This window comes from Desmodus rotundus, chromosome 9 (genome assembly GCF_022682495.2).
Source record: "Desmodus rotundus isolate HL8 chromosome 9, HLdesRot8A.1, whole genome shotgun sequence".
Classification (NCBI taxonomy): domain Eukaryota; kingdom Metazoa; phylum Chordata; class Mammalia; order Chiroptera; family Phyllostomidae; genus Desmodus; species Desmodus rotundus.
In genome coordinates this window covers 63,813,628-63,840,422 of record NC_071395.1, presented here as the reverse complement: position 1 = coordinate 63,840,422, position 26,795 = coordinate 63,813,628, and the positions used below count along the sequence as shown (strand labels likewise).

The 26,795-nt window shown below is 36.4% G+C and overlaps 1 protein-coding gene across 12 annotated transcripts in view; it reads right to left on the bottom strand.

Moving 5' to 3' along the window:
* The window catches only part of NCOR1 (nuclear receptor corepressor 1), a 199,860-nt gene that overhangs the window by 95,800 nt on the left and 77,265 nt on the right, over positions 1-26,795 (bottom strand). For 7 of the 12 annotated variants that reach the window (XM_045199100.3, XM_045199099.3, XM_045199102.3 and 4 more), the window contains exons 6-15: positions 25,563-25,676; positions 20,005-20,061; positions 19,401-19,453; positions 19,034-19,060; positions 16,917-16,983; positions 12,251-12,423; positions 11,306-11,396; positions 9,467-9,645; positions 8,949-9,003; positions 7,710-7,811 (exon numbers count right to left, since the gene is read on the bottom strand). In XM_045199100.3, the coding sequence (XP_045055035.2) occupies positions 7,710-7,811; positions 8,949-9,003; positions 9,467-9,645; positions 11,306-11,396; positions 12,251-12,423; positions 16,917-16,983; positions 19,034-19,060; positions 19,401-19,453; positions 20,005-20,061; positions 25,563-25,676 (918 nt within the window). The remainder of the gene's footprint in view (positions 1-7,709; positions 7,812-8,948; positions 9,004-9,466; positions 9,646-11,305; positions 11,397-12,250; positions 12,424-16,916; positions 16,984-19,033; positions 19,061-19,400; positions 19,454-20,004; positions 20,062-25,562; positions 25,677-26,795) is intronic. The other 5 variants (XM_024564732.4, XM_024564734.4, XM_045199103.3 and 2 more) reach the window with 1 other exon arrangement.

The window sequence follows — 26,795 nt, the reverse complement described above, 5'->3', positions numbered from 1 at the left end:
TGGCCATGTGGCCCTAGCCACCATGTGGCCCATGGCCATGCAAACTCCACACACAAGCTCCAGAGGTGTGGCTGATCACCACAGCACAGCAATGGGCTGCATCTGGGAACACACGCTAAGCTGGCTGGATCCTGGACTGGAACAGACTTCAATACGGAGCAGAAACTCTGGGCGGTGGCCTTCACCCTGGCCCCGCTGAATACAAGGCTGGGCTTCTGCCGTGGCAGGACTAACTGAGATAAAACATTGGGAAGTTAGGAAAGGAACCTCCTTAATTTTACATCATCAATAAAGTGAGCCTCCATTGTGAGTCTCAAGACATTCTTTTCCTAGTGATACCGCAAGACCTCGATTTCCACTGATAACATAGTTAACTAAGAGTGTATAGGAAGCAGAAAGAAAACAGTACTACTTCAGCCACTGAATTTTTCCTTAAGAAGTACTTCAAGCAGTAAATAGAAAATATGCTGATCTTATCAAAATATATTAATTACTAATGCCTTTAAACCAAGAGCTTTCTTGAGCTCTCAATCACCAAGAGACACCATCATGAAGGCAAGAAAGGTAATAGCAATTATCTCAGATAAACATAGATATAAAAAACATCCTCCAAAAATATAATTAAACAATTCAGCAACACATTAAACAGATCATACACCATGATCAATCCCACTGGGGAAAAGTTTGGTTCAATATCCACAAATCAATTAATGTAATAGACCACACAAATGAAATGAAGGATAAAAATCATATAATCATATCAATAGATGTGGAAAAGCATTTGAAAAAATCCAACACCCATTTATGATAAAAACTCTCTCAAAGTGAGAACAGAGGAAAGATAGCTCCACACAAATAAAGGCCATATATGACAAACTCACAGATAACATCATACTCAACAGGGAAAAAGCTAAAAGTGTTTTCCTTAAGATCAGGAACAGCCCTGGCTGGTGGGCCAGTGGATTCAGTGCCAGCCTACAAACCAAAGGGTCGCCAGTTCAATTCCCAGTCAAGGCACGTGCCTGGGTTGTGGGCCAAGTGGCCAGTAAGGGGTACATGAGAGGCAACCACACATTGATGCTTCTCTCCCTTTCCTTCTCCCTCCTTTCCCCTCTGTCTAAAAAATAAATAAATAAAATCTTTTTTAAAAAAGATCAGGAATAAGACAAGTGAAAAGGACCTCACTTTAGAGATGCAATGTGGTTCCAGCAGCAAAGGAGTATGAGCAATGTTGAACTCTCTACAACTGCTGAACTCTCTGCAACTTCACACTTGGCTAACTACCCAGGAAGCCAGGATGCTGCCCAAAGACAAAGGCCATGACCCCAGGAAGGATGTTAATGAATACATGTATAATGTATAGTAACTGCCTGATGTTATCTTTTAAATTTTATTTTAATTTAGTAATACATTGTTCTCTCAGGAGGTCTACACAACTACTGAACATCTGGTTTTGTTATTAACCCCTACTATGAACCCAATTTAAAAAGGACCCTACTGGAAGGGGTGTTGATTCTTCCCAGTCAGCCACCACTGGGAGCAGCTTCTTTGCCTGTGTATTTAAGTTCCTCCTATTAAAACTCTTAAGAATTTAAATAAGACAATGTGTCAGTTTTTCAAAATCAATAGTAAATTTAGGCTTGTTTTGGGGGCTCTCCCTCAACAAGGTTGTCCACTTTCACCATTTTTATTCAAAATAGTATTGAAAGTCTAGTCACAGCAATCAGACAAGAAAAATAAATAAAAGGCATCCAAAATGAAAAAAAGAAGAACTGTCATTTGCACATGACATGATACAGTATATAGAGAATCCTGAAGATTCCACCAAATAACTATTAGAACTGATAAATGAATTCATTAACAAAGAAGAATACAAAATTAATATTCAGGAATTGGTTGCATTGTTATACACCAGTAACAAACTATCCAAAAGAGAAACTAAGAAAACTGAAGGAGACACAAATAAATGGAAGCATGTATCATGCTCATGGACAGAAAGAATTAACACTGTTAAACTGTCCATACTACCAAAGCAATGAAATGAAGAATGTAGTTCTGTAGTTTCACAGAACTACAACAAATAATCCTAAAATTTATATAGAACCACAAAAGTCCCCAAAATAGCCCAAGTAAACTTGAGAAGGAACAAAGTTGGAGGTGTTACGCTACCAGATATCAAACTATATTGCCAGTCTATAGTAATCAAAGCAGCATGGTATTAGCATAAAAACAAACACATAGATCAATGAAATTGAAGAGAGAACCCAAAAATAAACCCACACCTATATGGTCAATTAATCTATGACAAAAAAAAGGGCAAGATTATACAATGGGTGGTGGGCTTATTAAATGAGAATTTATGCTAGAAAGTAAGAAGAATTCTTACTTCTAACAAAATGTTACACACAGACTCAAATTACTACTTGACATATTATTTATAATTCTAAATGCCAAATAACAGTACTGGATAGTTTTTGGCTTCCAATCTTTGATATGTATTCATGGCTTCAACTAAAATTTATAACGAACCACACACATTCTCATCATGGGATGCTAGTTAGTTGAATGCAAACCTGGGTTGGGTAGTATCTAACAGCATTTTGTGAGAAGAGTCAAAATGTTTGTCAATGATCTCTGAACACAATTTTAACAAAAACATGATTATATGTCTCAATTTTCTATGATCTAAGATTAAAACTCATTTTGATAGTAAACAATATGGCAATAATAGGTTAAAAATCAAAGGTCACAAACTTGGAACCTCTCAGTCAATAGCATATTACAAATTCATTGACCAAGTAAAAATTACTTCCTATGGGTAACAGGATGGGAGTGGGGCATGGGAAAAACAATAAAAAACTGAAAGAATCAAGCAGAACTTCAGCAGAATTCTACCGTCTTGAAATAAATTTGTTTTAATCACTCTGGGATTACCTGAGGTAATTAATTCCCAGTGATTCAAACTTGATTGGATAATAAATCAGTAAAGTGATTTTCAAATTAGTTGGATGTCTATGATATATCCACCAGATTAAAATAAAAAACGTACAATAAAATCAAGAAACATGAATGTAGAAGTTAACTTATAACTAGATGTTTAAAAAAGTGTTTCTAAACTTTTTTTCTTTCTATATAGCAAATTCTATTATTTCCAAACCAGATCTTTTCCCTAAACTCCAGACTTACACATCTAACTGTGTATTCTAGATCTCCACTTGGACATCTGATGGGTATTTGAAATTTAGTATGTCCCATTTCACCGCAAAATCTGCTTCTCCTTCAGTCATGCCTACCACAGTAAATGGCACCTCCACAGGCCAAAACCTGGATTATCTTTGGTAATTGTTTTTCTCACATTCTCCCACAATCAATCCATCAGCAAAACCTATTGGCCTTACCTTTAAATACATATCCAGAAACTGATCAGTTCTCTTCACCTCCCCCACTGTAACCTACTCAAAGCCATTAGGATTATTAAAATAATCTCCTACCTGTTCTCCCTGCTTCTTCCCTTGCTTCACAAGCTAGCTTCAATAGATCAACCAGAATAACCCTGTCACAACTGAATCTGATATTCCTCTCTGCTCAAAAGTCCAATGGCTTCTCCTCCCATTCTGTATCAGTGCTAATGTCATTCAGGTCTATATTAAACCCTAACACTACCTAATTTCTGAGAAAACTGTCCATCTTTTTTGACACAAACAAAATGAAATACACAAGCAATTAAGAAACAGAAATAAGATGGAGGCGTAGGTACAGACCCTTCACTTCTTTGCACAACCAAAAAGAGAATAACAACCAATCTGAAATCAATAAACAACCAAAAGCGCCAGAAAATCAAACTGCATGGAACTCCAACAACCAAGGAATTAAAGAAAAAATCAACCAGAACAACCAGACCCGTAAGGTAGCACAGCAGACCGTGCAGGCCGACTCAGGAAAACCACAGAGATGCAGCGGACCTTGGGGGTGGGGCTGGCTGCCAGGCTCGGGGGCTGCACAGGAGGGGCTGACTTAAGGGGAGCCCCCCCACTGCCTTAGAGGTGGCTGTGGGCTATGGCGGCTGTGGTGGTAGGAGAAGCTCCCAGTCTCACAGAATCCATTGAAAAGGGCGCTAGAGATGTGCAGGCAAACCGCACTGTTCCCTCTCTGGCACCCCCCTCCCACCCACCACAGGCAGCAACTCAGCACAGCAAAGAGGGTTGCCCTGCCTGGGTGAATACCTAAGGCCCTGACCCCTTACAACCTATCAACTGCGCCAAGACAAAGAAATATGGCCCAGATGAAAGAACAGAGTAAAGCCTCAGAAAGAGAGCTAAGTGAGGAGGAGATCGCAAACCTGTATGATGGAGAATTGAAAGTCCTGGTAATCAAAATGCTCACAGATCTGATTGAGATTGGTCGAAAAATGAAAAAACAAATGAAGGATACCCAAAGTGAAATAAAGCAGAATGTTCAGGGAACCAGCAGTGACAGGAAGGAAACCAGAACTCAAAGCAACAATTTGGAACAAAAGGAAAAAAATAAACATCCAACGGGAACAGAATGAAGAAACAAGAGTTCAAAAGAGTGAAGAGTCATCCATAACCCTAAACCTAACAGTAACCCTAACCCTAACCCTAACCCTATACCTAACACTAACCCTAACCCTAACCCTAACCCCCCCCCCAAAAAAAAAAGAGTGAAGAGTCTTACAAACCTCTGGGACAACCTGAAACATTCCAATATCCAAATTATAGGGGTGCCAGAAGGAGAACAATAGCAAGAAATTGAAAACTTATTTGGACAAATAATAAAGGAAAACTTCCCCAATATGGCAAAGGAAACAGACTTCCAGGAAGTCCAGAATCCCAAAGTTGGACCCAAGAAGGAACACACCAAGGCACATCATCATTAAGTTACCCAAGATTAAATATAAAGAGAAAATTTTAAAAGAAGCGAGAGAAAAGGAGACAGTTACCTACAAAGGAGTTCCCAGAAGACTGTCAGCTGATTTCTCAAAAGAAACCCTACAGGCAAGAAGGGTCTGGAAAGAAGTATTTGAAGTCATGAAAGGCAAGGATGTACATCCAAAATACTCTATCCATCAAAGCTTTCATTTAAAATGGAAGGGCAGATAAAGTGTTCCCAGATAAGGTCAAGTTAAAGGAGTTCATCATCACCAAGCCATTATTATATGAAACCTTAAAGGGACTTATCTAAGAAAAAGAAGATCAAAAATATGAACACTAAAATGACAACAAACTCATAACTACCAACAAATGAACCTAAAAGAAAAGAAAAACAACGAAAACAAAAACTAAGCAAACCACCAGAACAGGAACAGAATCAGAGAAATGGACATCACATGGAGGGATTTCACGGGAGAGGGGTGGGAGGGAGGAAAAGGGGGGGAAAGGTACAGGGAAGAAGCAGCATGATTAGTAGGCATAAGGTAGACAGGGAGAGATAAAAAATAGTATAGGAAACAGAGGACTCAAAAAACTTGTATGTACAACCCATGGACATGAACTAAGAGGGGGGAATCCTGGAGGGCTGCGGGGGGGCAGGTGGAGGGGGGATACAGGAGGAAAAGTTGGGAAAACTGTAATAGCATAATCAATAAAATATTATTGATATTATTATTAATCAATAAAAATATTATAAAATATTTTTTTAAAAAAGAATCTGGGAGAGGGGAAAAAAGAAACAGAAATAAGATTATTTTGGTCTGAAATGGTGGTATAGGTCCATCATTTAACCCCCTCCTTTCACAAACTCCCAGTGAAACAACCAGAAAAATATAAAACTAAAGATACAATCTTCAAGGTAATCTAAAAGTGACTGTGGGGAGGACTAGACCATTGGGAAGGCCAATCAAACCAAAACTGAACCTACCTGGGAGCAAACAACCTAAGAGTCAGGTCAAGGTGAGGATACATATGAAAAATCTCAGTTCTGCAAATGCACTGGGGATGCGCTAAGGCTGCTATCACACAGAACAAGAATGTGCACAGGAAAACACTAATATGGCTGAAACCTAACATGAGCAAGTGTTCCAGAGAAAAGAGAAATGGTTTATAACCCAAATAACTTTAGAAGACAAATGTTTCAGAGTTAACAGAGACACTCCCTGTCACACAAAACTTCCTAATAGAGCCTTCTCCTCTATCATCACAAGCATGAGACTGCTAATTCAGCAAATGTAAGGCATAATAAATATCAAGTTATCCCTTTACATTATCTGGGATGGAAAAAATTAAACAGTAACATAGATAATTGCTAAAAATGAAATTAAAGTTATAAATACTAGTAATTAGGAGTAAAGCTAGTTTTAAAAATCTGTAGCGGAAACTTGTTTAAAACATAATTGAACTCAAGCATCTCAGCTAAAGGACCTTGGTTCCACTTAGTCTGTGTGAAACAGGGAAAAGCCCCGGCTCCATTAGTGGAACAGTATTTGCTACCTCACTATCAACATTCAATTTGCTCTCCCAGAGTCTGTAAACCTTCACAGAGCTCCACAATCATCTACCTCTTTCTCTACACGACTGGTCCCAACAATGTACATCATGACATCATGCTCCTTTCCTCTCTTCTGATCCCCATCAGCCCTGCTACCCATGTGCCTTTTATAAGCAGATCTTACAAAAAAGTTACACTTATACTATTGCCACTTTCACACCTTCTATATCTCCTTCTCACTATAATCTTATTTCTCACTCCCTCACCAACCCACTGAAAACACACGTCAGGATCATCTCGGCTGACTCAACCTCCAGTAGCAATTTACACAGCTGACTCAGGAAATACTCCCTATACTTCTTGATCAATAAATACTTTTTTCAAAGAATATGTAATCACATCTTAAGTGATGGTGTTCTGTAAGAAACAATGACCCAGAAAACACAAAAAATTCTACTATAAGTAATTTAAAAAACTGTGTCAAAAAACTTGCACTCTTGACCAAAGAGACCAAGGGAAGAAAGGGTAGCTGTGTATACAAACCAAAAAAATTGAGGAATGCTAATAAACAGTCAGCAGCTGTCTAAGTTCACACATATAATTCCATGCTGCCACTTGTATCTGGGTGTGGAAGGTAACAGGTGATTGTGCTATCCCAGCAGCCTCAATGGTAAAGCACACATGAGCTGTGACATCGGCTGAGTAGCTAGTTTGGAAAAAGTAACTGAGTTGCAACTATAAAAACATATGCTACATTGTATTAAAAACTATCTTCTTAGGTCAGGTACTTTTTAAGACTTAAAACTATCTAAATTCCCAAAATGAAGTTAATCTAAAACAAAATAAGCCCCCATGTATTTCAGCAAACAATTCCATAATGTCATTACCATGCTGTATTTCCTTACCTTACCTACCTGTCCCCTCCTCAGACAAAAGGACTGGTAAAGATGACATAATAAATAAAGTGGTTAAACGTCTGGCATTTAATTACATTATTATTGTTAACATTTACATGTACGATTTAGATAACATGGAAGTATAAAACTTTTCTCATTAATAGAAACTTAAAAAACATTCCAAATAGAAAATATGACAACTTACATATATTAACTTCAATCATACCATGTTCACAGTATCCTAATTAATTGAACAGAAATGCCAATCCCTGAGGTACACATGATTAAGTACAAAGCTCCTGTTATAGCAAGTGTATCTTCATTTTTACACCAACCCTGAAACATCTTCCACACAGTATTAAAACACACCTGGTTTCTTCCTCTGCGTTTTCCATAATTCCTTCTTACTAGGGCTTTATAATTCTCATTTTTCTTGGTTAAGTAGTAATATAAAACACAATCAGGAACACTCTGTAAGTAAAAAAAAAAATGTTTTTGAGTATCCAATGAATCAAGTGTTTAAAAAAATCAAGTAACACTTTCAAGGAAAATCTCTGGTATTACTGCACTATAAATTGAGAAGAAACACACATGACAAGCATTTTAAAGCACAGCTAGTCTCTAAAAATCAACACATTATGTCTACTACTTTAATGGGCAATCCAAATTATGTAAAAAACTACCAGGACCAATATCAGAAACATTCAAGCACTTTTTAATTAACCAATAACTAAATTCCCTTTCTTACTGTATATATGTAAACATTTGAAATGTCTCTTTAAATATGTTGCCCCCAAAACACTACATTCAACTTACTGTGAAAAAAAAAAAAATCAGAGGAAATCAGGACCCTGATATTTTAATTAGAAATTTAATGAGGCTCAAAGAGCACTGTAATCTATATGTTGATTACACATAGATTAATATCAGGTCATTTTTCATTAACCATATTAGTCTGTGTTCTGTGTTTAGGAGTTGTGATCATAATTATAAATATCACTATACCCAAGCCCTTATTACATGAAATGTTAAAGGGACTTATCTAAGAAAAAGAAGATCAAAACTATGAACAGTAAAATGACAACAAACTCACAACTATCAACAAGTCAATCTAAAAAAACAAAAATGATCTAAGCAAACAATTGAAACAGAATCACAGAAATGGAGACCACATGCAGGGATATCAGCAAGGAGGGGGAGGAAGAGAATGGGGGAAAAGGTATAGGGAATAAGAAGCATAACTGGTAGGTACAAAATAGACAGGAGATGTTAAGACTAGTATAGGAAATGGAGAAGCCAAAGTACTTATATGTATGACCCATGGACATGAACTAAGGGGGGCAGAATTCCTGGAGGGAATAGGGGTACCAGGTGGAGGGGGGGCAAAGGGAAATAAAATGGCAACTGTAATAGCATAATCAATAAAATATACTTAATAAAAATAATAATAGCAAATATCACTATACCGGTCACATGAAAATCTTTTCTGTGGCAAGCCCTTTTGCAAAGATCAGTTCTCATTAACTGCTTTTGGGCATTAGAGCATAAAATTTCAAAGTAGCAATTATCACAAATTTATAAACATTCTCAATGCAAACTATTTCTTACCTTCCTTTCCAAGTAGGATGCAATTAGTCCAAAGTTTTTTGGATGCTGGATAAACCTGTTGTGGGGAGGAGAGCATACACACACACACAAACATTTTTAACAACTCAAAAAGAGGGGTAAAGAAAGCCTTGGGAATAGAAATATGTACCAACTAATTCCCAGTGATTCCTAGCTACCAACCTGAGGAACAACTGTAAAATCACTGGAGTCTTTTAAAGGGCACAGATTCCTGGGAACTATCTATCAGAACTGGCTGGATAGAGCACAGATCTGTACTTGTTTAAAAAGTATCCCCAGATGACTCAGACACCACCCAAGTTTGGATACACTCTTAACATGACTTGATAACCCCAGTTCTTATTTGTTACCTATATTTCCATCTATAAACTTATAGGAAGATTACGTCAAAGTTATATTCTTACTTTCCAGAGTATCCACTCAAATGCCAAAACACGGCCAAGATTTTTTTACTAACTTATGTAAATTTCTATTGGATAGTAATTTAAAATTTAAATTACTTGTCCTTAAAGATCTCCTTCTCATGGTCAGTCCAAACATTCATAAACTGCCTATCTTTATAAACCTTCATGGGGTCCTCCATAAGCCCATTCATGTTAATGAACTTGACCCGTCTTTGTTCTGCGTCAAACATCATAGGTGGGATCACAGAGAGCTGCCGCATTTGTTTCTCATTATTCTGCAACAAAAAGAAGTGCAGTTCATACAAAATAAAATTTGAAGAGGGCCATAGACCAAGTGTCTTAATATATACTAAAAAAAAAGAAATACCCACACAGGTAATTCAATAACAGTAATGGTGCATACCATAACATCTAACATATAGTAATTACTCATATGTCTAATAAATATCCATTCAATGAGTTTATAGCCAGAGAGTATACATATATTTTTTTTAAATAATCCACTACTTCAATTACTTAAACAAAGCTGATACTTCAGATAATGGAATTTTAGAATTAGAAGACACAGAGTTATGTCAAGTTCATTAATGTAATGACCCTTTGAAACACTTTAATTATATTCAGTTTCATTTTTTAAAGTCTTAACACCATTTTAGAGAACAAATCTTAACATTATTTTAGAGAACAATAAACACAAAATTAAGCAAACAGGCACCAAAATCTTAAGATCAGTGACTTTTAAGTAACTAAACTCACTTAAGTATTAAATACTTAGCAAGCTTTCCATTAAAAATTTGAGTCTATTATCCGTAGAAATTCAACTAAAACTCTTTTACATCTATATAGTTTATTTTCCCAAGGTTTAATTTAAGTTTATAAACACAAACTTTCACAAAAAAACTTTTTACAAAATTACAGAATTGACTCCAATACAAGGCTAGGTTTTTCCCTAAGATTTTTCCTCAGAGAAGTAAATATTGCAAGTCCTTACAAAGTCTATACTTTTATGAGGAACTCTCAATCAGTCTGGACACCAAAGTACTGTTTGAGGCAGACATTAGTTTGAAATCACCTTAACTGATACTAGTTTTAGATGCTTACATGGAAGTGGTCAAAGAGCAAGCTAAGAAACTTAATGCAGATTTAGTCATCATTACAGGAATTATGGCCATAGATTTTAAAATATAAAGCAATGTGATAACTGTCTTTGATCATTAATTAAGGGACTACCACATTCAAATGAACAAGACCTTCAGAATTTAGAGATGAGGCTTTTAAAAGCCATATTATAAAATCAAGACTAGCAAAACTCAATAGGTTGATGGCTTTGGAACAACTTTAAGAGATAGTTTGAACATTTAGCTACAAAGACTCAATGTTCAGGACTGAAATTTATTCTTATTCAGCACTGGTTTATTAATAGCATATCCTATCTCTCTCCCAGACTCACCTGGCTAAAAAGCACCCTTTGAAGATACGATCTCAAGAAGTGAATACACAAACATCTGCAAAATATATACTCTTTTGCTGGTTTATGAAATGGCACTACCAGCTCAGTCCTCTAACCTAGAAACAGGGGAGTCACTTTCCATTTCTCTTCTTTCTCACCCCCACACTTCACCCACCAATCTTGTCCTGTCCATTGTACCTTCTATTAATCTTTCCTATCAGTTTCTTCCTATACAACCCTAACATTGTTGTCCTGACTCAAGTCCTTATTTTTGTAACAGCCTCCCTGTTGCCAAAGCCATATTTATAAAATACCAATATGATCATGTGATTGCCTACTTTAAAATCTCCAATGGTTAGCCACAGTCTTTGGAACAGTCCAAACCCCATAAATGTTCTCTCACTTACATACAAATAAACCCTTAGTTCCCGGGGTGTGAGGCTAAAATTCCTAAATAATGAATTAAATTAAATCAATTGTCTTACCTCCTGCTCAGACAGCCCATCAATAATCTCAGAAATCTCATGCTCACTTCTAGCAATAGTGGCTGAAAGACCAGCTCCCCTCTGCCCAACTCTAAATATGAGAAATTATAAATATAATTTAAAGGCCTTTTATAAAGAAGACATATAAACTAAATTACTTTTATATAGATTATTTTTCTGAATAAGATTTTTTTCACAACTAGAAGTCAGAGATTAAACCTAAATTACTTTTAAGTAATTTGCTTGAATCATTTATAAAATTAATACTCTGAATGCTGAGATTAAGATTTAAAAGTTACATGTCCAAGTTTAAACAGCAGAACTATTTTATGAGACACTCTGGAAAGCCACAATGATTGGTGCCACTACCATTTAACAGTCTTTTGCCTACTTTCCAGAGAACAGAACAGCAGGCTTAGAAAAATACATCAAATATTTTTTAAAACAGGGGAAAAACACAATCATCACCCCGCATGAAAACTTGATTAAGTTTAAAGAGTCATGTTACATGACTCTTACATGAGACAGTGGAGACAAACACTAAAGTTTTTACCTTTGCAAAGTATTTGTTTTCTAAAAGTAAAAACAAATAATAAAATATCTTACCAATATCAAAGAATTTTATAATTAGCAACCAATTTAATACTGTTTGACTATGTTGGTAGGTATGAAAAACTACAAAATATTCAAATCTATTCTTATTAACTGTCATTTCCAAAGAAATGAGTATTTTTAAGAACTGAGGAATTAATTTCAAAATATTCACTTAAATTTAGATACATCATGATTAAATATAAAAAATTAATATTAAATTCACCAACACATATTCAAAACAACAGTTCTTTATAAATGTTCTTAATGATCAGTCAGGTAACAATAAATATTGTAAAAGATCAAGTGTGATTCAAAGGACATAGCACAGCCATTAAGCACCAAACTACTTACCGCTGAAATCTTTCTTGCTGTTCTCTTTGTTTTCGAATTTCTGGAAACTGCTTTTCATAGTACTCCCTTGTTTTGCTTTCTTTAGCTTTCCTCCGAGGATTATTTTCTATTCTGTCCACTTTTTTCTCCCATGCCTCCATGAGCTGATCATAACGTTGGCAGATTTTTTGTTCCTATTAAATACCCGTAGCAAATTAATAAACAAAATTGTGATTCTGATAAACCCAATACTTTAAAGTATATGCTACTTCTTAAGGCTAAGTTAAAAGTACGTTTGACCTATAACTCAATTGTGAATGAAAAGCTGTCCTTGATCTGAAAGAGGAAAGAGAAAGGGAGCTTCATTGTCTACAAATGGTCTGACATATAGAACATATTTTGGTGGAATTTCTTTAGTTCACATGAAGGCTATACAAATTAATCAATGAACTGATGAGCTACTAATAGTAGCAGATCAGCTACTTTTATTATTTTTCTGGTAACATCTTCATTGTCAAAATGTTTTTAAGAAAACATATATATAGTTCATAATCCCAATCGCCCAAAGACAACTATATTAACATTTTGTTGTTATCCTTCCAATGTATCAGAACACACACTTTAATCATTCCTCTATTGATGCAGGTTTTGGTTACTTGCATATTTTTGTTATAAATAATGCTATAAAATAAATATTTTGACAATCTGAAAAAGAAATTAGTTATACTTTATGATAAAAATTCAGCAAATGACATGAAATCAAGGACATTTTTAGAAAAATGAGTAATGCATGATCTCATTTTATAATACAAAAGAAAGAAGAACCCTCCCACACAGAACTGTGTACATGTCTGACAACACACGGATAAGAAAAGTACTGTTAACACTGGTCACCTCAAAAAGTGGCATTAGAGAAAATTACCTTCCTCACACTCCACACCACCCCCCAAAACTTCCCACCCTTCTTTTCTGCTCCAATATGTCTTTGTTATCCTTCCCCTCCACTCCATCTCTACTGCTGCCTCCTCAGTACAGGCTAACATCAATCCTTATCTAGATTAAAGGGCCTCCCAATGTCTCCCAAACACTCTTTTATTTTATTTTTCAATTACAGTTGACATTCAGTATTATTTTGTATTAGTTTCCAGTGCACTGCATACTTGTTAGACAATCATATACTTTACAAGGTGGTCCCCACCTCAAGTATTTCTACTAACCACCTGGCAAATTCTTAATAGTGTAGCCAGATGCAAATTCTTAAAATACAAACCTGAACATTTCATGTCCTCAATTCAAACACTCTTAAGAGATACCCTTGGGATGTAATCCAAAGTCTCCTAGGAGACCTCCAGGGTTATGTAGGACTTGGCCCTGGCTTCCTCCAGCAGCCTCATTTCTTACCACACTCCCAGTTCAGTCTAAGCCCCAGCTATCCCTGAACCTTCCACACTCTCTCTATTTCCCACATCTTCATTTAGGATGCTTCCTGTGCTTGTTCAAGTTTCCAGAGTACTAGTTTTCCTGGGAAACTTCCCTTCATGATTCATAACTACATTACCTGTCCCTCTTATATGCTCATAGTTATGTGAATGTCCTTTCCTACAGTTTGATCACAATACTGTTCATTGCCTGCTGAATTATCTATCCCCAGATACATATGGGCTAAAACCACATGGCTATCTTGCTCACCTTTATAGAATGATACATGGGAAAGAATAAATAGCCAATGAATATTAATCAAGGGAGTGACCACATAAACTTCATTACTCTATGAAGTACGAAAACAAAATCTGTCCTTCTGTGTTTACATCACCAGATAGCAAATTTAGCAATTCCATAATTATAAAGAAAATTACTGGATAGAAAAAAATACTTCAGCTAATTTCTTATTTAAGATTTGTATGTTCTAGGTGCACAGACAAAAAAATTCAAGGCTGGAGGACTGCACTGGCCAATGAGAACACCAGAACTTATATACCAAATAAAAGCTACTGACTCTCAATCATTACAATTCATTAACTGTCAGGTAATTAAATGTAAGGTAAAAGTTCACTTACGATGTGAATTAAAGAACATCACTTATTTACTAAACAGTGGAATGTTTTTATAATATATTTATTGATTATGCTATTACAGTTGTCCCATTTCCCCCCCTTCACTCCACTCCATCCTGCCCACCCCCTCCCTCCCACATTCCCCCCCTATAGTGCATGTCCATGGGTCATACTTATAAGTTCTTTGGCTTCTACATTTCCTTAACATTTCCTATACTGTTCTTACTCTCCCCTTGTCTATCTCCTACCTACCGTTTATGCTACTTATTCTCTGTACCTTTCCCCCTCTCTCCCCCTCCCACTCCCCTGTTGATAACCCTCCATGTGATCTCCATTTCTGTGGTTCTGTTCCTGTTCTAGTTGTTGGCTTAGTTTGCTTTTGTTTTTGTTTTAGGTGTGGTTGTTAGTAACCGTCAGTTTGCCGTCCTTTTTACTGTTCATATTTTTTATCTTCTTTTTCTTAGATAAATCCCTTTAACATTTTATATAAGGACTTGGTGATGAAGAACTCCTCCAACTTGACCTTATCTGGGAAGCACTTATCTGCCCTTCCATTCTAAATGAAAGCTTTGCTGGATACAGTAATCTTGGATGTAGGTCCTTGTCTTTCATGACTTCAAATACTTCCTTCCAGCCCCTTGTTGCCTGTAAGGTCTCTTTGGAGAAATCAGCTGACAGAATTCTGGGAACTCCTTTGTAGGTAACTGTGTCCTTTTCTCTTGCTGCTTCTAAGATTCTCTCCTCCTCTTTAATCTTCGGTAATGTAATGATGATGTGCCTTGGTGTGTTCCTCCTTGGGTCCGGCTTCTTTGGGACTCTCTGAGCTTCCTGGACTTCCCGGAAGTCTATTTCCTTTGCCAGATTAGGGAAGTTCTCCTTCATTATTTGTTCAAATAAGTTTTCAAATTTTTGTTCTTCCTCTTCTCCTTCTGGTACCCCTATAATTTGGATGTTGAAACGTTTAAAGATGTCCTGGAGGTTCCTAAGCCTCTCCTCGTTTTTGAATTCTTGTTTCTTCATTCTTTTCTGGTTGGATGTTTCTTTCTTCCTTCTGGTCCACACCATTGATTTGAGTCCCAGTTTCCTTCCCACCACTATTGGTTCCCTGAACATTTTCCTTTGTTTCTCTTAACATAGCCTTCATTTTTTTCATCTAACTTGCAACCAAATTCAACCAATTCTGTGAACTTCCTGATTACCAGTGGTTTGAACTGTGCATCTGATAGGTTGGCTATCTCTTTGTTGCTTAGTTGTATTTTTTCTGGAGCTTTGGTCCGTTCTTTCATTTGGGCCTTCTTTTTTTTTTTTTTTTTTTTTTTTTTTTTGTCTTGGTGCACCTGTTCTGTAACTGGGTGGAGCCTTAGGTGTTCACCAGGGCAGGGTAATGCTGGTCACTGCACTGTGACTCTGTATGTGGGGGAGGGGCCGAGAGAGAGCAATGGCACTTGCTCCATTCTCTGCTGGATTTCAGTCACTCCCTCCACTACCCACAATCAAATTGGGCCCCTCTGGTGCTGATTCCCGAGTGGGTGGGCTTGTGCACGCTCTAGGCCCCTGTGGGTCTCCAAGGAACTCTCCTGTGAGGCTGGGACTTTCTCCTGCTGCTGCCTCAACCCCTACAGGTGTTTTCAATCAGAGGTTTGAGGCTTTATTTCCCCTTTGCTGGAGCCCTGGGTTGTGTGGTCTGCTTTGTTCCCATGCCATTCCTCCTGGTTTATCTATATGCGAATGTGGGGCCGCAGGGTCTGCCAGCCCACCACCCTGTGGGGTCTGCTAGCTGCAGCCTGGCCTGCCCTGTTCCACCATCCACCACCTCGCTGGGTCTGCCAGCCCCCGCCTTTCCTGGAGTCCTTTCCACCCGGCTGCCCTTCTGCGCCCCTCCTACCAGTCTGGATGAATGTTTCTTCTTTATCTCCTTGGTCGTCGGACTTCCATACAGTTTGATTTTCTGTCAGTTCTGGTTGTTTTTTGTTTTTAAATTCTTGTTGTCCTTCTTTTGGTTGTGCGAGGAGGCACAGTGTGTCTACCTGTGCCTCCATCTTGGCCAGAAGCTTAAACAACTGAATTAAATGAATCAAAAGTTTCTCTAAAACCAGTACAGACATGTTATGAAAATACAAATAGTAGCATGTTTTCTGTAACTTCATTTCCATGAAGACTATACCCACAAAACTTTTAGACTGCAAGTCATATAATAAATATGAAAAACAAACTGTTTGAATTTGAAAAAGCTGAACTTTAGCTGACCCAGTTTCTAATGAGAGAAAAGCATATCTGATCAGCATGACCATAACTTACCCACATTTGGTTGAGGGTTAAGAGAATGTAGATCATCCTATTTCTCTATCACATGTGTAAACTACTCACCATTTTCTTTATTTTGGTCAGATGAAAATTTTATACATAGACAACCAAAGTAATTAACTCGATAATGATATTAAATGTGAATTACGACATCAAAATGTTGCCAGAATTAGATTTATATCTAAGTCGCATCATATTTATTTTCTAAATCAGAATCTTCTCTCAAATATAATCAAGAACCATTCTCATTAATAATGGAAAGGCAAATGCCTATATGAGCATGAATGGAAAAGTTGTACAAATTTCAGTTAACAAGGATAGGGCCTCACCCTTTGTTTTCTTGCATGATTTCTTCTTTTAAAAAATAAAATGAGTTTTTTCCTCATCACCTGGTTTCTAGAAGAGAAAAATACGGTTGTATGACATTAAGAAAAAAAAAGTACAATTTAATAATGCATTGACTTTCATTTTTCACAGACACTGAAAAACAAGCAAAAATCACTTAACATATGTAACATAGCATAATCAAAATTAATTTTATTTTTTTTGCCCTGCAAAATAAGACTTTTGCAATAATTAGAACTAAAATTCCTCCCATTCTACAAGACTTTATATAAATAGTTCATTTTTAATCATTATATCCAATTTCAAGGTAAATATTATTTTCAAGTTATAATTGCACAGCTCTCCTTATAAACCCTGGTGATATGAGGTCTTCATACACTCTGGAGGAAGGGAGACAGGGGAGGCAGGAGAGAAGGAAATGCTTTTAAGTTATCTCCCGACCTCAGGACTGGCGCTGACTTCCCTTCTATGAGAATGTATACAACACAAACAGGTGACTTCTGTTTTAAGCAGAAGATTTTCTACAGTCACAGAAATAGCACTATCTGCTCTAAGAAGTAATGGAAGGCTATGTGACAAGATAGTAAAACTTCTCTTATATCTTAATGTAAGTTTCACTTCTTAAATCTGAAGCATCGTGACCTTCAAAAACAGTAACATGCAGGTTCAAATATAAATACTTTTACCCCACCTACTTCCAGAAAGGATTTCAAGCTGATTATTCAAATATAAATACAAGGCCAAGGCAAGGAGAAGTAATTTTTTGGATTATCTGCCACTCAGGACTAATAGTGACACTGGCTCCACTCAAATAAGCATGGACAATCAGGAGCTGGCTATATGGGAAAGTAGCCAAGAGATGAAAAGAATTATTAAAAGGTACATTTGCTATTTCATACAAAGCAAATGGTGGTGATGAAAGAATAGCTACTGAATGATTCATAATGGGTACATGCAGCTGAATAAATGATAGTTCACAAAGAATCTCACACATACAGTAGAAGCATTACCACATATTCAGTTTGCTCTAATTGTAATTATGTGCTACTCAAAAGCAAATGACAATCAATAAACAATTTAAAATGTTTCCTAAGAATTTAAATGAAGAAGTCAGCTAGTCAGTAACCCAGCTCAGGACAGTGTGTTAAGCATTGTAGATAACATGAAATAAGTCAGACAAAGCTGCTCTCCAACTAATACTGGCGGAGAAAAAGACAGAACACAAACATAACTGAAGCTTCGTGGGGAACAAAAAAATCATTAAAAGCAGCCAACTATATTTTATCCACTATTCTTTTAAAAAATGTTAAAACAGCTAAACAACTCCAAAACAAGATATACTTTATAAGAGTTTTGCCTAACCTAAGGGTTGCCAAAACCAGAGTAGCACCTCACAGAAAAATTCTATGACTTTTATTATGAACCACTTTCTTAACAAAAGTTAAAATTATTCAATTTTTTTCATGCATACTACCATGCAAATTTTATCTGCCACCAGTTCTGCAAAGTAGTTAACTATTGCACATACTCTCAGTAAGAAATTTTTTAAAAAGAAAAAAAAAGATAGAGATATGTATATATAGCAATGTGCTCATTAGTAACTGTACTAGTAAATAATTATAATTTCTGGTTATACTTAATAAAACATATAAAGTAGAATTACCACATTTTTGTTACAAACTAAGAATAATTCACCTGAAATTCTCTTAAAGTCTAATAATTTTTTTTAAAAGATACCTATCTAGCCTCCTCTCTTCAATCAGATCAAGAAATTAGGTTTTCTTTTTTACTTATTTTCTTATTCCAAAATCCACATCCATAAAGGTGGTATCTAGGATATGCAAGGCTAAGCAAACTACACTCTGGAGCAGTCTCCTCACCCAGGTGAGGTGACTGAGCGCTTCCAAGGCACCAGGACATTAAATGGCAGAAGGATCTACAAATACCGTCAATAGCAAGAGTCATGGAAGGGATTTCCCTAGAATAGGATTTTGAATAATGATAAAATGATCCGTGGCACTTCTACTTTGCAATGGCAGATGTGGCTTGGTGGGGGACGGTGTCATCACTAGTCTTAAATGAAAAAGCTTCATTATCTTACTTCATCATGCGCCTTGCAGGTACTCCACTGAAAAAAAGACAAAACAGGAGGCAAAAAATTCAAGCCTCAAGGTAAGCCATTTCAATGTTAAGTATCCACCTTTTTTTACTAGCAGATTATAAAACCAGCTAGTTTTATGCAATAATTTATTTCATTTTTTTGGCCTCGGAAACTCAAAGCTGTTACCCCAACCCCCAAAAAGCCAGAGGAAGATAACATATAGTAAAACGACAGCAAATTACACAAATCTAAAACATACTAACACTATATTATAGTAATATGTCAGAAGATAACATAAAAAAAAAACAACCGCTTTATAGAATACATGGTCTTTAACTGAAGAACTCCAGAGACGACAAATACTTACGTCTTGATGTTCTCATGGTACACCTTGGTGTCTGATGGCTGGTTATAAAGTGGCTACAAAATAAATCAAATATTTATATATAAAATGTTGTACATATGCCTATAAAGAGACAAAAATAATTTATATCTTACTAGAAACCTAGATAGAGTATTAATGGGTCTATACAATATATGCCCTATCAAAATATCCAGACCTTTGGGTTCCCTGAATAACTTTCCCTAAACAATGAATGCCACTCTTGTAAGAAAGTTTATAAATTCATTGTTCCCATAATGAATACATTCATTCAGAGATTTTTAATTTTAAATGCAAAGAAAGGCTAAGCACCATCATCATCCTAACAGTATGATTCAAAGACCTTTCTATTTTGGTTCTTACTTCCTCCTCCTATCTGGAGTGAGTAAGGGTTGCTCAGGTTAATGCTTATTCAAAGTTAACCAAGTTCATGCACCATTATTTTAAACTTTATCACAAACTTACTGCCTGGCTACATTCCTCTTGCCCCAAAATAAATAGATTATATTCCATCTTACCCCAAGAAAAACACTACAAATAAAGCACTAGAAACAAAAGAAAGAAAGAAAGAAAGAAATTTCTTACTTACCAGTTCAACTTTTGGGCCAAGACCTTCAAATATTTTATGAGCTTCTTCTGCTTTTTTCTACAAAGACATTATTATATTGTATAATTAAAAATTATATTACCTAAGTGCAAAATCACTACCAATTTAATAATATATACCTGAAGACCAGTCTATATTTAAATTTACCCTTACTTCCAAGCATTCTTCTTTCATGATAGGCTAAAACACTCATTTCTATTTTCACAGTTTTGTCAAAATTCAGTCAAAGCTTAATATCTGTATTGAAAGCACTATATAAAGAATTGGTAAATTCTTAAAAGCAAACATATATTAAATCTAAGAAGAGGGAACAGAGATCCACAATTAGAAATGAATTCCTCAAACATTCTAAATACTTCAACTTATAATGTTTTTAATGAAATTTAAATACATATAACACCATAAAGTTGCCGATCTTTACTGTGGTAATAAGCCAAATTGATCTCTTTGAAGAACAACTTATAATAATAAGGTTACTTTCTAGTTACAAGAAAACCCAAGTGACAGAGGAAGCAAATAGTCTGAATTACTCAAGTGCTCAGTAGCAAATGATGAATTATATATGTATATATTTTACATGCTATTTTCAAAAGTAAAATAAGTGCTCTCTAACAGAAATCATCCTTTAAAAGGCAAATGAAATATAACAAAATTCAATACTGAGGATATCTAAAGTAGAATTATATAACTAACAAATGTCTCGGTGGTTCTCAAATCCTTGCTCCCAACAGAGTCTCATTAGTAACCATGGCTCATGGCCTGCTGCAGACCCCACCTCACTGCATTTGGCTGGGGGAGCTCTCCAGGGCTTCTGATGGGAAATATAAATGGAAATGGATTATCAGTCAGTATTTCCCAAGTGTAAAGGAAGACATTCCCTTAAAATAAATATTCCCCTTTTCATCTTATTTACTGAACACAATCAATGAGTCAAATATCTACTTAGTATATAATATGTGGGAAAAAAATGTTTAAACAGCTTAGGAAGCACAAAATAGTGTAATGGACTTTCCAAATTCCAAGAAACCCCAAGGAACATGTATAAAGGACCCATGGGCAAAGCCAAAGTGGGGTACGATTGAGGGTGGGAGGTGGGGGTGGGAAAGGCGGGGGAAAGTGGTTATGGGAAAATGGAGACAACTGTATTCAAAAAACAATTAAAAAATTTAAAAAATAAAGAAACCTAAAAGGTATTATTAAGATGAGAAATAAACATATCAAAATTGTCAAATACTCAACTACAAATATATCCATTATATTTGCATAGCAAATTCTATTTCTATAGATAATTTTAAGGCAGAATTTGTTAACCTTGGTATTATTAACATTTTGAGCCAGATATTTCCTTGTTGTGGGGGATATTCTCTATGCCTTGTAGAATATTTGTCAATATCCCTGATCTCTACCCACTATATGCCAGTAGCCTCCACCTCTCTGCCAAGTTATGACTATCAAAATATTCTCTGGTTGAGGACACCTGTTCTGAGGTAAACAGTAATGTCAAGAAGCCAAAATGTAATTATAATAAAATTCAAATTTATTAGCTTTAGGCATATATTAAATAACACACAAATATCATTACGAATGGTATTTGGAAATATCAAGCACCTGCAAATTATTCTCTCTAGGTCAGTTTTTAAATTTTCTTTCTCAGGGCGCTCTGTATTAGAGCCTACACCAAGAAGAGGCAAGCTAAGTGGAACTGTACATAAATAATACTGAGAGACAAGGGAGCAAAATTACCTCATGGCACATATTTCCTAGTATCCTACCGTGTAAATGTACTTACCTTTACAAGGTAATTTTAAAGGCTGGTAACTCAGATGGTCTGAAGACCCCAAGATTTAAATTTTGCAAAATTTCATTAAATATTTGACTTGATGTTGGCTTAATTGCTAAGAGGAACTTAACCTATCAATGTTTTGGAAGGAAAAAAATTAATTTAAAACCCTCATGATTCCATATTAAAATTTTTATTTTAAGTTCATAGACAGAAGTAATTCATTTTCAGCCTTATGTTGAGCATGTTCTAGACCGTTGCTAGACCCTAAGAAAACAATGAATAAGACTGCCCTTCCTCGAGTAGGTAGGAATGGCAGTGGTCTTGAAAGGCTTCATAGAGAAAATGACATTGAGCTCGGTCTTGAAGGACAAGTGCAATTGATAGACAACAGAGAAAAAAGACAAGACACAGAACACCTGAAGGCAGGGCAACATCATGGTGTAAAGATACTAACAACTTCAAGGGAACCTCCAAAACCTGTTCTGGCAGGGTACCACTAGGAAAGGAGTATCAGGAGAAGGGCTATTCTGCAGAAAGTGGGATATCATCAAAAGGTTTTATTTGGAGAATCACGTCATAGGACTAATGTACGAAGGATGGGTTAGAAAGAAAAAAGACTGAAAGAAGGAAACTCAGTATTCATGTTAGCGATAAGGGCTCAAATTAAGTTACTACCAAAAAAAGGAAGAGAAAAGCAATTGATCAGACCAATATTTAGGAGGTTGGACTGGTGGTCTTCAGTGATCAGATAAATCTACTATGGTAAAGAAAGCAAAATAGGTAATTCCTAGGACATTGGCCTAGGGGACTAGAGGGTGTTGACACTCTACTATCAATACCTTTGTTTCCTCTGGTGTCACATTAACTTGAAAATCATTCCATCAAAATATAAACAAAATGGTTCTGAACAACCCCCCATCTTCTATATGTATTATAATTCTGAAATTAGAGCATTTATAAGTATTTTTGGAATCCAAAACTGGGAAGGGAACAACAAATTGAACAATTACGAATAATCCAGAAGAAGAGTCTGTTTAGAGATAAAATAAATCTTAGTCTGAAGTTTAAATATGATGGAAAGCAATTAATTTTTCTCTCAGGAAGGCAATTTTAAAATTAAGGCACTTTTGGGGACTTTTCTTCCTCCCACTAACTTTCTAAATAAAAGAAAGATGCCTTACACAAGATAATGTCCCCTATCTCTTAAGCTACATCTGGCATAATTCCCAACCAGTGTAGACTACTGCCAAACACGGAACAAGAGGTAGATGTAGGTGCCTATGGTGTCAAAATAGATAAAGTCGTTCATTTCAGAAAGCTCCAGAAGCAGTGAGGACCGTACAAAAGGCAGCGAGGTGAAGCAGAAAAAGCACTGAAAAGCGAGCAGTGAGAAAGCCCGTGCTCTGGCCTGGCTGCGCTCTGATACAACCTGCAAGGACAACCACAGCAGATGGGAGTAGCAGGGCAGACAAAAATAGTATGTTTTTAAAAAGATGATTCCTACCACACTGGGAGTTTAAAATCACCTGCATTGTAATTCTAATACTAACACAGATTACACGTTTGGTTGTTCTATTCTTTACAGACCGCACAACAAACTGAATATGTAAATTCTAAAATGGAAAAGAGAAATCTGCAAGTTTTCAGTTTTGTTGACAGGCATCAAGAAACATTTACTATACTAATTAATGAAAACATATACAAAAATTAAACACAAATTAAATTCTCTATCATATCTTGCTCAATAGTTTTCAGTCCTCACATTCTAGTCAGGCAACCACAGAATTCACTAATGTTGGAACAGTTTATTAGGCTTGTGAGACAAGGGTAATTAAGAAAAATCAATCAATTAATAAATATCACTGAATTTGACTTACTTGAAAATTAACTCCTACTAAAAAAAAATTCAACGTTTTATTTTAGAAGATTCTTTTCCATTGTTATCACCTCTAATCCCTATTTACTTTATCTCTGAGGTCATCAAGAGACCATGAAGCTCATTAGCCCACTATAGAGATTTCTTTTTAAAGATTTTGTTTTTAGAGAGAGGGTAAGGGAGGGAGAAAGAGAGGGAGAGAAACATTGATGTGTGAGCAATACATCAATCGGTTTCCTCTCACACATCCCCAACTGAGGAGCTGGCCCACAACGCAGGCATGTGCCCTGACTGGGAATCAAAAGGCCAAACCGGTGACCTTTCGATTCCCAGGCTAGGACTCAATCCACTGAGCCACACCAGCCAGGGCTAGAGTATTTTTTTCAAGCAGGAAATTTCACATAAATCTCCATGTTCCTGGCTTCTCTTAAATAAGAGAGTATCTGTCAACCCTGGGCCACATCCCTGCATGACCACAGAACACTGCTCCTCTAGGATGCCAGGAGGTAGTCCTACTGCCCTTCACCCTCACTGGATAGATCTTGATGTACATGGCTCTGTCCATTCAATAAAGTGGACAATTTTGAGCTCACGAAAGAAAATAATATTAATTGCCCATATTACCTGCCATGACATTTCCAATTATCTCAAGTATTACATATCTGACGACTTTCAGTTATTCATGTAGACAGACACATGTACATGAGTCCAAGATCATTCCTATAAATGTTTATTTAATGACTAACTCACAGCTGCTTTTCTTAAGGCCAACTTCCTTTAGAATCTGGGCTATTATAAAGTTATAGGTTGCCTGTAAGATATACTGCTCCACTGACTACAAAGAAGCAAATTGAAACAATACCAACTTCTAACTACCAGCAACTTTAGTTAGGTAACAAGCCTATTCTCTCCCACAGTACTTAAAGCATGTTATTCATTTCTGGCCTGAGGATTTCTGGAAGCCCACTGTTTAAACAGCTCTGTGTAAAGTTTTGTTTATATTAAGATGAAATAAGTTTCCTTTTAACTGCTAGTTGCTGGGCTGGATTCTGGCCAAAAACTAACTTTGACATCACAAAATTATTCATAGAACTGAGGCTTGGCTTCCCTAAACCCAAGGACACTTTTAATTATGGATATAAAAATTATTTTAAGCCCTGGATGGTGTAGTTCAGTGGATTGAGTGCCAGCCAATGAACCAAAGGGTCACCGGTTTGATTCCCAGTCAGGGCACATGCCTGGGTTGCAGACCAGGTCCCCACTAGGGGGTGCGTGAGAGGCAACCACACATTGATTTTCTCTCTTCCTCTTTCTCCTTCCTTTCCCCTCTCTTATACATAAATAAAATCTTTAAAACAATTATTTTAAAAACCTAAAAAAGCAAAGTCTACCCAAAGATCAATGGCCTCACACTCAATAACTAAGATTCAAACCACAGTCCAGCTATTAATTCTGGAGATGATAATGTAAGCCATTTTCACATCCAAGGACCCATCTCTATTAGAATAGTATCAGTATTTGGCATTAAATGTCCCTTATAAAAGGAAAACTATAGAATAATTGTTTGTATTATTTGGTACAAACTTGCTTGCTAGTATTTATATGAGACTCAGCCGATGAAACTATACTCTCATTAAATATTTAAATAGTATAGCATGTATATAAAATATTAAATAATTTAAGACACAACTGTCAGCTTATCTTCAATCTTAAGGAAAAAAACGCCAAGCTTCAGTCAATCAAAATCTAAGAACATTAAAAATTAAAGCAGAAACCAGATTTTAATTCAATTAACATCACTACAGAACACACTGACAACTTAGAAAAGGCACAGCCAAAGAATTTTAAAGGCTTGTGCCATCAGGAATGGCATGAGCTTACCCGATTCTCATCATAAATAATCTGGACAATACTGCGGTGTTTCTGTTCCACAGGAGGAGGAGACACAGGCTTCTCAGGCTCAGGAGGTTTAGCTGCTTCTTCTTCAAGCTGTTGCTAAGAGACCCAGAAAGGAAGAGTCAGGCATCTGCTGCATGTCACCCCCCACCAGTAATTAACCACCAGAGATAACACATGCTACTGAGCAGTGCTATGCTGACTCTACAGGGTAATCATTTAATCTTCTAGGTCTAATAGACCCAAGGGGCCTAACAAATCCAATCAAACTTATTTTGACAAATAACTAAACAACATAAATCATCATTAGATAAATCCTTTTATATGTAATCTTATAAATGAAGCAAAATAATGAGAAACTAAACATATAAATATATCCCCATAAACCTCTATCACAATGATCTTTTGTGGCACTGGAAAACACTTTCATATGTCACAGGTACACAGTATGTGTACTGTCTGGTGGGGAGAGTGCATGGGTGTGTTTAAGGATAATCCTTAGCTCAGCATAGCACCATTCCCCACCCTTCCCACCAATTTTTATATTTTGTAGTCAAGAGGCACTGGCAAAACCACAACAATATGGACTGCTGGTGTGTGCGATTAAACGCAGAAAGCTATCTGCATTACTCTACGTGGGTTGGAGCCTCAGGCTCACCCTTCTGTAAGTGGTGTGTTCCTAACTACCCATTCTAAGTCCTTACCTCAATCTTGAGCAAGAACATAAACCACTCATGTAAAGTAGGGATATTAGCCCTACTTATCACATAGCTTTTTCGGAGGACTGAATGACTCAAAAACACATTTGAACTAAAAGTGTTCATCTAATAAAATGTTGTTACCTACAATAATTACTGAAGTAAGCAGAGACTTGTTCTGCTTGGTTCACTGCTTATTTTTCTCCCCCAACACCAATAAGTGATGCCTAGTAAATGCTCAACAAATAGTCATGGGAATATAAGTTCACTGCCCAAGATGATAAAAAAGACAGGGGAGCTTCCGGCCAAGATGGAGGCACAGGTAGACACACTGTGCCTCCTCGCACAACCAAAAGAAGGACAACAAGAATTTAAAAACAAAAAACAACCAGAACTGACAGAAAATCAAACTGTATGGAAGTCCGACGACCAAGGAGATGATAAAGAAGAAACATTCATCCAGACTGGTAGGAGGGGCGCAGAAGGGCAGCCGGGTGGAAAGGACTCCAGGAAAGGCGGG